General features: G+C 47.7%; 1 protein-coding gene across 1 annotated transcript in view; it reads right to left on the bottom strand.

The window, feature by feature from the left end:
• Positions 1-13,381, bottom strand: part of LOC149339499 (putative cytochrome P450 49a1) — a 46,025-nt gene that overhangs the window by 6,771 nt on the left and 25,873 nt on the right. The window contains exons 3-7 of the mRNA XM_089550492.1: positions 12,444-12,634; positions 8,452-8,653; positions 3,445-3,604; positions 1,773-1,942; positions 899-977 (exon numbers count right to left, since the gene is read on the bottom strand). Of these exons, the coding sequence (XP_089406618.1) occupies positions 899-977; positions 1,773-1,942; positions 3,445-3,604; positions 8,452-8,653; positions 12,444-12,634 (802 nt within the window). The remainder of the gene's footprint in view (positions 1-898; positions 978-1,772; positions 1,943-3,444; positions 3,605-8,451; positions 8,654-12,443; positions 12,635-13,381) is intronic.

Raw genomic sequence — 13,381 nt, 5'->3', positions numbered from 1 at the left:
TGTGCAGAAGTCAACCATTTTTCACTTAAGCGCTGGTATCGTCGACACCACGATCTATAAAGCGTTTACGGGAGACGTGGCTGCCACCTTCAACTTCAAAATTACCTTAACAAATACAAAGAATAATGACTGTCACTGACAGCACTCAGACAGGTCAAGTTATCTTTTGTTCCTAAATTTAGGGAGCAAAGCGAACATTGTGATTTCTTGTGGTCTCCTGAGCAGCACAGGCCATACGGTTGTCCTGTGAGCAGTTGCTGTGTTTTGAAAGCGTTGTTACTATGATTATCCCTGAGAACGCTTGAGAGCGAAAGAAAATCAGAAAGAAATACACCAAATTTTGCGTCTAGGGCAGCAGTATGTTCAGTTACTAACACGTTCAAAAAGCAGTGAGCTTTTTATTATTGGTGTCCAGACCAGGTAACCAGTTTTCCACCTAAGGAAGCACTTTAGCTTATAACCGAGTTCTTCCCTTTCGTTGCATTAAGAATTTCGACAAATCACTAAATTCCTTTCATCACTATTTAGCAATGGAGTGCATATTGCAACCGCGCAAAACGGCGATGGATGGAGAGAGGAAAGCACAGGACAAGACGCGGAACTTCAACTAAGGTTGCAATATGTCCTCCATTGTCAACCACCAACTAGCCCGCCTTCACTTGCTACATTCACTATTTAGCACCGGCCTTACTGCACGAATCTCGGGGACACATTGAGCTTTATAATGCGTCAGCCTAAAGTGCACTGTGACGTCACTGCGAACTGCGTTTCTTCACGCCATTTTTCCGAAACGCAATGTTGTTTCATTCATTGGCTGCGTCGATAAACAACCGCCCTTCAGAGATTACTGAGCCCTCAGGAAATCGAGAAGGTGTGTTTTCAACTGATAAATACTCACCCCTGCTGGTATGGTGTAGCCAGACATGACAACGTCGTGGTCCAACTTGCGGAACACGCCTGAAAGGACTGGGTTTAGCCTGTAAGTAAAACGAGCCGTCACTTCACAATAGGCGCTCTGCTAAAATATAATCATAAAACATACTTGGTGGGCACACACCGGTTTAATTTCAAATATTTTTAAGACAGGTATAGAAACAATATGAAGGCTTTGAAACTGCAATGAAAGTACGTACTATAAGGTGGTGTCGTAAGCTATGCGTGCATCTGTTTCCGAAAGAAACACTAAACATTCTCACAACTGGAAGTTGCTCAATGTTAAGCTCGACCACAAAATGGTTCTCTCGCACTCAAGCGAATAACTTCAGAAGCACAGAACACTGGCAGGATTTCGCGAAGCGAATGAATGCGTGCTTCGCCTCGCCTATCCACACGTTCAGGTCACGAAGGCGGGTGGCGAGCGTCAGAGTGTTTCAGGATAGTCGTCGCAGCCAAATGAAAGCAAGCGGGTATCGACGACACCAAAATGCTTTTCGAAGACCACGCAAACCGAAAACTGTACTAATATTATCATGCTCTCTTATTTAGGAGTCAAACCTCACAATAGGCTTCTTGTATATTCTAAAGACTTCAGGAGCATCCATGTAGAAGTGTCAAATTTTTAAGCCATATGGCCATATTTCGTTCCCCATGACAAGAAACAAAGAATCCAGTTCATAAAATTGGGTAGATAATGAATTCAAATCTAGTCATTAGTTTGTTCTGCAGTTGCCTGCTGGCCAAATAGCGACCACATATCGAGCCCGATAGAATAGGCCTTCACCAGTATTAGGGCACAGAGATACCAAGGGCAGAAATGGCTGCACTGCTTATACCTGAGCGATTCTTTGAGGCAAGCCTTGAGGTAGGGCAAGTTGTTGAGATGGCGTGGCTCCACTACGCGACAGTCTTCTCCCACAACAGAAAGCACTTCTTGCCGAGCCTTCTCTTGAGCCTCAGGGTTTTTCGCCAGGTTGTAGACACAGAAAGTGGCCGAGCTGGACGTCTAAAGTGAAAAATAATTACCATGTGTTATGCACAGCTAAGATACCCCTCGCAGGAAATCACATCAGCGAGAACAACAGCGCCTAAAGATTGTCTAAACTCCGCCGATGTCAACTACTTAAGTTTTAGGCGCTCGGTGCTTATGGGCCATTTATTCATGGGTAAAACCTAAGTTTTCTGCATAAGTTCTTCCTAAACTAAACGCGACTGCTATCTATTACACTGTCAACAAGTCTTACTGAAATACGATAAACCATACAAAACGGCACCTGTGTGTTTAAAATGTTATTGTGCGCTTCACGCGCATTATGTAATGACATAACCCAATATTAACTCTTCGAGATGATGCGAGGAGGTGGGTACGAAATTCAGACAACTTATAGATGTGCTATAATACAATGAGCATGTGGTCATAATGTTTCTCATTATGCTCTATCAAGTGTACGTACAAATGTTTCGTGTACGCTGGCGTGCCTTTTGCCCACGCCCATACACACATGCAATCCTATGCAACAATTTGTACTTTTCTCGACGCCAAAAAGACAAAAAAAAAGACACGCGTGAACCACAATACTATAGTGCCTAGAATATACTGGCCAGTATATTCTAGGCACTATAACAATACTATGTGATGGATGGCGCGGAAGAAACTGCAGAGGTAGCCATAACTAGAGGTGGCTTTTGCCTTCTCGAGGTGCGTTCCGGGCCCGTTTTAGCGGGTCACTTCTAGCTTTTGATGTCCCCTCCTCTTTGTCGTTTATTCCGCTTCTAGTCATTTCTTTATCCGTGTTATTCTTGCAGTTTTAGGCTTAAATGTCCTTAGCTTTTCCCCTCGTTACTCGTTGGGTTTTTAGATGTTATCTTTTAGCCATGTTCTGCTGGCGTTCTTGGTTTCAATTTTCATATTTTGCTTTTTTTGTTCATTTAGTCATTTTTAGTGGTTCTGTTTATTAGTTGTGCCCCAGATTTCCTGCAGGTTGCTGTTTTTGTATAGTTTAACTCTTTTGTTATTTAATCCGGGGAAACTTGCAGATGAGTTTAAAAGTCCTGTCTTACTTGTTTTGGTTCTTCGCGTTTTAATTCACTCTTCTTCCTTGCCATGTTGCTTTTCATTTGGTGTACGTTAGCTTTCATGATTTTTAGATTTCTATTCAGTTATAGTGTTTGCTATCATGTCAGTGTTCATGCCTAAGGTCATAATTTGTCTATTGTACTTGCCTTCCTTACGTTTCCATCATTTGTCATTTTTTTCTCTTGGGGCGTGTCGCCTTGTATAAATTCGGCGTATTGGCAGCCTTTTAATAAAACTGAAAGTTGACGCTTGTGCGTGTGTCCTCTTCTAGCCGTTGCCACTTTCTGCCGCGCCATTTTTTGCATAGTGTGTCTCACCAACTCGCCTATACGTTTACGCTTCTTAATTAGAGTACGTCTGTAGGCACTGCGGAGGCAACTCCAAGGTTACCTTCCGCAATGATAAGCAGAACACAACCATACTATTCTTACCGTGTCAGCGCCACCCATGATGAAGTCGCTCATGAAGGAGAGTATTTCACCAAATCCGAGCTTCTTTTCGACCAGAAGATGTTCCAGTATCGTGTACTCCTGGTCGGACTGTCTCGTTCGAAGCCTGTTTGCGGCCTCCTGTATGTGCTTGAAGAGGCGCCTGCGATGCGCAGAAATGGTAACTTAGTTGCACGGCCCGAAATAGTGCAGCCATCTTACTCGCGCACATACTAACCGATTTGCACTTTATAATACAGAAGTCTGTGAAATGTACTATCTAAGCATTTGGCTCCCTTTAGCACACGTCGTGAGAAGGAACACGGCGCCTGTGCAGAGATTACAACAAGCCGTGTTTAAGCTCGTCTATTATCGTGCCTGAGATATAAGAGGTCTCGGATACTTTTAACTTCATCATACTCCTCAGGACGGGGGTGGGAAAGAAGAGAAAAGGAGGGGAACACAATCTTCTTATCTTTTATGCTGTGTCAAACTCCACATGAGAAACGCAAACTACTCATAGCGCTCATCTCTGAGCATATAGAAATCTTCGGGTACTTAACGATACGCTGCCAGACGACTATAACTCGCGATATCTTGTACAAGGATCCTGCCAACAACCGCGAAATATCACCTCTACAGGCATGACCCGTAACGATTCACCTGCGGTATCGCTCGCAACTACAGACAACAAGAACCGTCAAATGTAAGCATTACGACCACCGTGCCTCTTCGAATAGTCCTGTTTATTAGATATCGACTTGCAAAGTGCCAAGATAGTCAACCGCCTCTGAAGCTTGACTGGAGCGATTTCTCCGTAGGAACAAACCTAACATGCGGTGAAACCGACACTCCAGAGTTAAGCACGGGGGCATTTGTTGAGAACGGTGGTCGCGTCGCGACTGCAGGGCCGTACGTATAGGTACGGCTTTTTCAAAAATCTGCGCCTACGTATGGCTGAGAATGTACCTGCGTTGTTACATTCTAGTGTATCTAGGCTGGTTTGGTTTATGAGGTTTAACGTCCCAACACTACTCAGGCAGAGTATCTAGGCTGGGTGAATAGCGCGATGTGCTTGCGATAGCGATTGGTAATATACAGGACGCAACAGTTGTAATATATGAGCGATAAGTGCTTCTTATGCGATTGGTAATATACAGGACGCAACAGTTGTAATATATGAGCGAAAAAAAATCTAGAATGGATGACACCTTCAAGCTCCTTCATTGTAGTTGTCGTTTAAGGTCGATTATCCGCGGCGTGCACGTAGTGGTTAAACAAAACTAATATTTAACGATATTTTAGTGCTACCTGCTATTTACGCAGTTTTTAAAAGAAAAAAAAATACACATGTCCCGCACGAAAACTAGAGCTTATGCTGCAAGAAATGATCCGAGAAAACCCGAATTACGGAAATGTTTGCTGAATAACTCAATCTTTACCTGAATTTGACAAAAAAAATTCACACCTGATTTTTGCCTTTTGAATGCCGGAAAAAATAAAGCCCGAACATGAAGGACCTTGTTAAAATTATGCATTCCACAACCTACACATTACTGACAAGTTAGCGCCAGAGATTTCCAGCGAAGCTTCAGTGCCCATTCCCCCAAATTTCATTTTCTTTGACACATTCGTTTTGCTCGCCAAACAGTGAAAGTGAAGGGTTAAATACAAGTTCCTTAACCTGTACAGGTTCCCATATCGCGGCTGCATCTTAATCCTATTGTCTTCGCCTCCAGCTTTTGTTAACCTCGTGATCTATGTTAGCCGCTTCTTTGCGTTTCAAAAACCTCAGTTCGAACCCAACCGCGGCGGCCGCGTTTCGATGGAGGCGAATCGCAAAAGGCGCCTTTCTGCTCTGCGATGTCAGTGCGCGTTAAAGATCCCCACGTGGTAGATGTTGTTGTTGTTGCACGAAGGATGAAAGGGAAAGTGCACGAGCCTGCCCGCTGGCTCGGACTGAGCCACACTCACTGCCACGTGCAGACAGGTGAGTGGAAAGATGTGAGAGGAAAGATGAAAAAATTGGCAGTGGCTTAGCTCGGCTATGCCAGGATAAACGTAGCGAAAGCATGCGACACAGCTGGCGAAGCGAGTGGAGGCGAGCGCAACGACCAGGACAGTGGTGTGACGTCATACCGAACATCGACGGCGGCTCCGCGGCGAGCCACGTGGTGTGACGTCATGTCAGATGGGGCAGCGAGCGCGCGGCGTCCGCCAGCTGCGGCGGTTGCTAGGCAACGACTTAAGGTCGGTCTCTGTGCCTCCTCAGAGCACCGCCACAGCGAAATCGCAAGTTCGTGGCCAATGTAGCTTTCGCTACAAAAACAGACGCGCGTCCCAACCACCGCGTCCGCCGAAGCGACGACGCCGATGTAACAGATACACCAGTGCCCACCCTACCCTCCCCGTGGTCGAAATTATTCCGGAGACCTCCACTAAACACCTATTTCGCTCTTTCTTCTTTCACTCCCACCTTCCTCCCTTCCCTTTCTGCACGGTACAGGTGCCCACCGAGATATGGGATACAGATACTGAACCATTTCCTACCCTCCAAAAACCAATTTACCAATGTATCTTTCGAAAAACGTCTTGAAATGGAGCCATTTGTGTCGCAATTTGCTGCTCTTTCTTCAGTTTATTTCAGGATACGTCGCCAAAGGATACGTCAGTGCAGCTTCTTTGCATTCTGCTCGGTTGGTCATAGGGACGGAGGCTTCGAATGCAATTTGTGTTAAGATAATAGTATTTTGGTGTGAGCAAAAACTTTTCTTACGACTGGATAAACAATTGGGTCGTTCACACCGGCGATTTTTTTACATCTATGGAGTGGTTTCTGGTATGGTTTGGACCACTCAGATCCTTTAGTTCGTTGCAGTTCAACAACTGACTGACCTTCCGATTCAAAAACATCAGTCGAAGCCGCTGCGAGTGTCTGGTTCTTTATTTTTTTATGCGAAGCATACTACTTTAGCTACCACTTCAGCCCTTCACCGTGGTTATGCGCCTCCAAATCACGTGATACATGACGTCACACCACGTGACACGATGACGTCACGACAGTAGAGAAACGGGGGCCCACCTGGCGCCGTCGCTGTGGTTGTGCGCCTCCAAATCACGTGATACATGACGTCACACCACGTGACACGATGACGTCACGACAGTGGAGAAACGGGGGCCCACCTCGCGCCGTCGCTGTGGTTGTGCGCCTCCAAATCACGTGATACATGACGTCACACCACGTTACACGATGACGTCACGACAGTGCAGAAACGGGGGCCCACCTCGCGCCGTCGCTGTGGTTGTGCGCATCCAAATTACGCGACACGATGATGCTTCGCATTCTCCAGGCAGCGCCTCCTCTATTTAAAAAATAGAGGAGGCGCTGCTCCTGCTCCAGGCTTAACCAAGTTAAGCCTCAGCCATTTTTTTACTTCTAGCTCCTTCAAACTGAATCAGCCGTAGTCGAGCAGAGATATACAGTGCAGCTGAATCGCAGTCAGACGCATTTTTCAGTGATTTGTCGCCTTCCTACGAAGCCAGAATTTCCTTTTTTCTTCGTTTACTGTCGCATCACAAGCACATTGCACCCTATTACAAGGACTGTAGAAAATGGCGACGCAGTAGAAACTGTCTTTTTAAGGGCTGCCACACACCTAAATAAAGAAACTGCTCCGGTTCAACTACTGCTGAACCTGGCTAAAGCTATGGGGTATCGAGCAACTATACGCAGTTTGGCGTCTGCAACCATGAGTGAGTTTCCGGGCACTGAATAGAGAGCGCGCCCACCCTGGTAGGTGGCAGTTGAGGGTTGATCGCTAGATTTTGCTTACCCAATTAATGCTACGGCCTATTGCGGCGCTGCCGCGTGTCTGCCACAACGTTGCCAGCGCTAACGCATGCACCCGCCGCGGTGGCTCAGTGATTAAAGCGCTCGGCTACTGAGCTGGAGTACCCGGGTTCGAACCCGACCACGGCGGCCGCCTTTCGGTGGAGGCGAAACGAAAAAGGCGCCCGTGTGCTGTGCGATCTTAGTGCACGTTAAAGATCCCCAGGTGGTCGAAATTATTCCGGAGCCCTCCACTACGGCACCCCTTTCTTCCGTTCGTCTCTCACTCCCTCCTTCGTTCCTTCACTTACGGCGCGGTTTAGGTGTCCACCGAGATGTGAGACAGATACTGCGCCATTTCTTCCTCAAAATCCAACCTTCAATTTTCTGCCCACATCTCTCCAACACCGCCCCACGTAGCTCAAAGCGCTATTCAGGCGTCCTCTGGCCCAGGGAGCCAGTTATGCGCACTTCCTTTCCTTAAAATCATCGGAGTCAAAGCGAATAACACAACGACGCCTACGGCCGATAGCTTCCGTGCCGGGTTTCTGCCATAACGCTGTCAACGCCAACGCATGCACCGCACATTTCTACCGGAACGTAGCTTAAAGCACAACTGAGCTGTCCACTTTCTCAGGGGGCCTGTTATGCACCTTTCTGTTGCTTTGGAAGCTCCCGCTCTTCTTTGATTTCGTAGCTTAAAGTGCGACTAAGGTTTCCACTTTACCAGGGACCTGTTATACCGAAGCTGCCGCTCTTGATCGGTTTCGTAGCTTAAAGCGCCACAATGGTGCCCCTGTCGCAGGGGCCAGTTATGTACAGTCTTTGTCAAAAGTTTAGAGCCCAGGGGACTTGCTTCTAAGCCTCGCAGTGGGACTCTTGTAACATTCGTGGTATTCCTAACCATTGGAAGAGGCAGGACAAGAAATCTTCTTACCTTCAGCAAATTTGGAGCCCTGATGATGCATTACGAACCATACAGTGTGCTTCAGAAGCAAACCCCCTGGGCTCCAAACTTTTGACAAAGGCTGTACGTACCTTTCCTTTACATTGCTTTATCTGTTGGCAACGTGGCATAGGCTTTGGTTATGAAGGTCATTTGAAGGTCAAACTTGCTTCCAGGGCGAAACTTGCTTTACCTACCGTAGGGAAGCTTTCTCTTCAATATGGACGCCACTTACAAAGTGAAGGCATCCATGGACTTCTCGAACTTCCGCCAGGTAGGCGTGCGGAAGTAGCGGAAGTATGGGAAGCGGTAGCCGAAGATCTGCAGGCAGCCGAACACATCGTTCATGTCTTGCAGAAAAGCCGCTCCGTCAGAGCCGGGCGGGAGTGGATCTGCCAGGCAGCCGATTCGCGTGTCAGCCGACGCCAGCATGACGCCTTTTCCGTGAGAAGAAAAGCGGAGAAAAAAAATAGAGTTTATCGGATGGGACTCGCTGCTCTATAAACAAAACTTCTTGTATTTTGTAAATAGTGTACAAAGCTCTTCCCTGTACTATTTTGCTATCGCTCCCCTCTATACTTCTCACTATCCTCTGCCTTTCCCTTTCATTTCCGCCGGCTGCAGCTCAGGTGCTTAAGATATCGATAGCCTTCTCTTTCACCTTTTCTTTCTTTTTTTCTATTTTTAAATATAAACCACTACCACCACCACCTATAAACATCGGGTGGGAATTTCTGAATGTAGGCCCCGTTATTAAGAGGGGCAGGAGTCGAAAAATGAGACCATAGTTTTAGTTCGCTAGCACTTATATAGTAGTAGTAGTGGTGGTTTTATTAAAATAATAATAAAATAAAATAAAATAAAATATATTTACTAGCCCCGGCATCTACCATCGTTACGGGAAGCACCTGAGCTGTTGCACCGGAAGTTAAGGGAGAGAAGGCTGGCTGTAGAAATGAAATGAAATGAAAGAGGTGAGGGGACAGAAAAGAGTAGGGTAGACAGGTACACTGTACAAGTAATCTATTTGCATTTTAACATATATACAGGTCGGGCGCGTGTGATGTCCTTAGTTGAAGTAGAATAAAAGGACAAGCGCACGACACAATGCACAGTTCAGCTGGAGTGGGGCATCTAAGTACTTATACTGCAAAAACTGAAAACTGAAAATTCGTTTTTGGCAAAGGAAATGGCGCTGTACGTGTCTCACAACTCGGTTGACACGTGAATCGCGCCGTAAGGGGAGGGATAAAGGAGGTACTGAGAGAAGAAAAGAAGAAAGAGGTGTCGCAGCCGCGCTCCGGAATAATTTCGACCACCTGGGGATCTTCAACGTGCACTGACATCGTACAGAACAGGGCGCCTTTTGTAGCGAAAGCTACGTTGGCCAACTACTTGCGATTTCGCTGTGCGGGTGCCACGCAGAGGCACACACACCGACCTTGAGCCGACGCCTAGCAACCGCCGCAGCTGGCGGACGCCGCGCGCTCGCAGCCCCATCTGGCATGACGTCACACCGCGCGCCTCGCCGCGGAGTCGCCGCCGCCGTTTGGTATGACGTCACACCGCTTGCCTCGTCGTTGCGCTCGCTTTCGCTACGTATATGCTGGCATAGCCGAGCTAAGCCGCTACCGATTTCGTTTGCGTTTCGCCTCCATCGAAACGCGGCCCACACTGTCGCGCTAGAACCCGGGTACTCCGGCTCAGTAAAGCCCTAGAGGCGATCCTTCGCAAAATCTATAAGCGCGCCCTCGACCTCCCCATAACGACATCCATTCAACGGCTCATCGAACTGGCGATGACCAACACCTTTGCGGAGCTACGCGAGGAGCACTTAAACAAATACTTGCGGTTGAACAAAACATCAGCCGGCAAAAGCCTCCGAAACCGCCTGCACATTGCCTACAAAGAGCATGCAGAGAAAAGGACGACGGTTCCAGAGGACTGGCACCACGCACTACAGGTCCGGCCTCTGGCACAGAACACCACAAAGGAGACTCACGAGGGCCGCCGAACCCCTCGCGTGACGGCCCTTAACGGCCGTTATTGATCTTTCTACGGAGTCTTCTACACGGATGCTGCTGGCTTCACACCACGGGGGATGGTATACGGCCACAGTAATCCATCAAAATACATACATTCAGGGACTCACTTTCCGTGCCTCCAACATTACACACGCGGAGTAGGTCGCCATAGCACTCGCCGCTGCAGAACCAGACTCCCGGGTTATCATTACCGACTCCCGGGAAGCCTATCGAAATCTACAACAAGGACGCATATCTGAACGCACCGCCAAAATTTTACATAGATGCGAGGACCGGGATCGCCCGAACACACTTGTCATCTCGACCCCACATGCCAGCACTTGCGGGACTAGAGGAAAACGAGACTGCATACTCCTCAGTCCGCGCGCTCAACCACCGGACATGGCCCGGGACTCGCCGCATGATGTGTCAGAACGTAATACGGCTATCACCTACAAACAAATTATTCAATTTTATCAAACACAGTATAGCCGCTTCCATACCCCTGCGATAAGGGTAACCAAAAGCGAGGAGCGTTGGCTCCATCGCTTATTACCAACAACACGGTACTGTGCCCGGCAGTGCTGCAATATTTTAATCCGGCTTTTAACGGGGAGTGCCCGCATTGTGGATTTGCGTTCTGGGACGTGTACCACATGGTGTGGGCATGCCCCTCTAACCCTGCTTACCCCCTTTCCTCTCACCAATCCGAGAGAGCTGGGAGGCTACCCTGCTCGGCTGCTCTACGTTAGAGAGCCAAAGAGCCCTCGTCGCTAGGGCCTGAGCTGCCGCGGAAGCCACAGGGGTCCCGGACAAGAGACCTCTCCTATAATTTGTGAGGGGCTGGCCCTTAAGGCCAGTCCCCACTATTTCCTGTAAATAAGGTAAATAAATTTTTCCACTGCTACCATCAGCAGACGAACGTTTGTATGATGCCAGTTTTGTGGCAGGCTGCTCACCTGCCCACCATGTCAGGCGGCAGCCCATTTAATCAAGAGAGGCTGCTCGGGAAGAGCAACCTGGATCGCAACCCTAGCAACCCAAGTACCACCGATCGCGACACCTGCCATAGCACCTGCCCCACTGCTCAGCTGCCCACCTGGTGGCTTAATTGTCAAAGTGTAGCCGGTGTTAACCAGGAGACAACATGGGGCGCTAATTAGGCGGCACCGCCCCTAAGCGCACCGAGCTAAGCGGAATGAGCAGCAGCGGTTAGGAGGAGAACGTAATTCGAATGATGTTTCCAAAGTAGCTAAACGGAAGAAGTTGGGGTGGTAATTAGTTGATAGCCTGGTACAACCTAGTAGGTCGTAGCTCCAACCCACAATTGAGGTCATTCTAGCGCACATATCAGCATTTGGTCTAATTACCCAAATCGAGTGACATTTTTGTTTCAGCTCGGCACAATTCTGCACATCAAAAAGTCTAGGCTAGGTTGTTATTCGAGGTACGTAAAAAGTGTGCCTAATAAACATTTTCCGAAATCCCGCGTGCAGGAGTCGCTAGAAATCTCTGCTGACCAAACATTCAACACATCTGAGTTTGCGTTTGAGGCCGTGTTGGCACTCCTGCAGGTTTGGCGAACCGCGATGTCAAGCAAGATGGCAGCTAAGTCACCAGCCAATAACTAACTGGCATTACATCATTAGACCATGGCACACCAACTGCCACCACATCACTCACCGAAAGACAAGAAGAGAAAGGAAGATTTTTGTGTTATGCGGGATGTCTCGAAACAAAGCGGTTAAGATAATGAAAAGTAAACAAATAACTCCTGCCAGCTGCTCCTACATGTGTTAGGCCGAAACAGTAAGTTGATAAAAAAAAAACAACAACTCGAGTTGACTACTCACAAATTTCTCGTGCCAATGACGCTGCGAAATAATTTATGGCGATGCTATAGAATTCCTCAAACTGTCCATTATAACTTTCTCTCGTGTGCTGAAATGAGAGTTTGCAAACGTTCTGCATGGGCACTTCCGTTACCGCTGTCTCACATCGTGGCTATCAATCGATGTTAACAGCGGCTATGCGAGACCAGTTACGTTTAATGTTACACATAAAACAACTATTACAACTAAACCAACCAAGAAAAATGGTACCAATGCCTAGACGTAGGTTCACTCCAAATGAGTACTTATGAAAGCTATCTTCTTTTTCTTCGCAGGGTCAACCGCGAACAACGTCATTCAGAACTACTCACTCTCTAGCGCCCAGCGGTAGAGTATCGCGTAGCAGTCTTCCACTTCTTTCTTCTCGTCTCGCGTCTTGTCGATGAGCTGCAGAGCATCCTCCGCAATCAGGTCCATGCCGGGCACGTATGACATGATGGTGCGCGGCCGCAGGGTGTAGGGCTGAGTCTTGGAGCGCACTTTGTACCACTCCTGGCCTTGCCTGCGGTTAGAAAAAAGGGTGCGGCGGTCTACTAGTGGCAACTATAGACGTGTGCGTAGTGTGATATGAACTTCGCCAAACTTCGCCGCTCGAGTGGGGACGTATGCTTCGCCTGTCTGAAGGGCCCCTCGGCGACACAGTAAACGTTGTCATCGCGAAGGCTGGTATGGCACAATTATAAAGAAAGGGGGCAAAAGTCCGCTTTAAGCCGCACTTTTTCAGATAGCTTCTGTGCTTTAGAAAGAATAAATGTGATAAAAATGCCGCCACTGTCTGGAAGACGTTGAAGTAACGAGCGTTAGCTGTTCGGTAGCGCCATCTACCGTCCATCTGATGTATTGCCACGTGTTTAGGCTACTTTTCCATTTCACCCCCTGACGTCATACTCACATAGTTCCACCTCTATAAACCATATTTGACCGTGACGGCAACATTGGCACGCGGCAGGTGGTTGTTTCTACAAAGCTATGGTAGATGGTGCTACAAGTCTCAATGCGAGACTTGCTGTCTCGAGGATGTTCAAAGATCTACGAGAACACCTAAACACAACAAGTATGCGGGAGCAAAAAATGCGCTAGCAATCCTACGATGTCATGCGACAAGTCTGCGTAACAGTATTGGTTAAAGATTTCGCTTTTACATTTATCGTCTTTCCTTGGCTCTTTGAATTACAATTTGTCGTTTCTTCTCTGGAGATGGAGGTTTCCGGAAGGTGAAGATGGGTTAGTAAGTAGGTAAGTGGCCGGG

Source organism: Amblyomma mixtum, chromosome 6 (genome assembly GCF_055824585.1).
Source record: "Amblyomma mixtum isolate Tamu chromosome 6, ASM5582458v1, whole genome shotgun sequence".
NCBI classification, from domain to species: domain Eukaryota; kingdom Metazoa; phylum Arthropoda; class Arachnida; order Ixodida; family Ixodidae; genus Amblyomma; species Amblyomma mixtum.
Note: the sequence above shows the minus strand (reverse complement) of the source record. Positions and strands in the feature narration are given on the sequence as shown.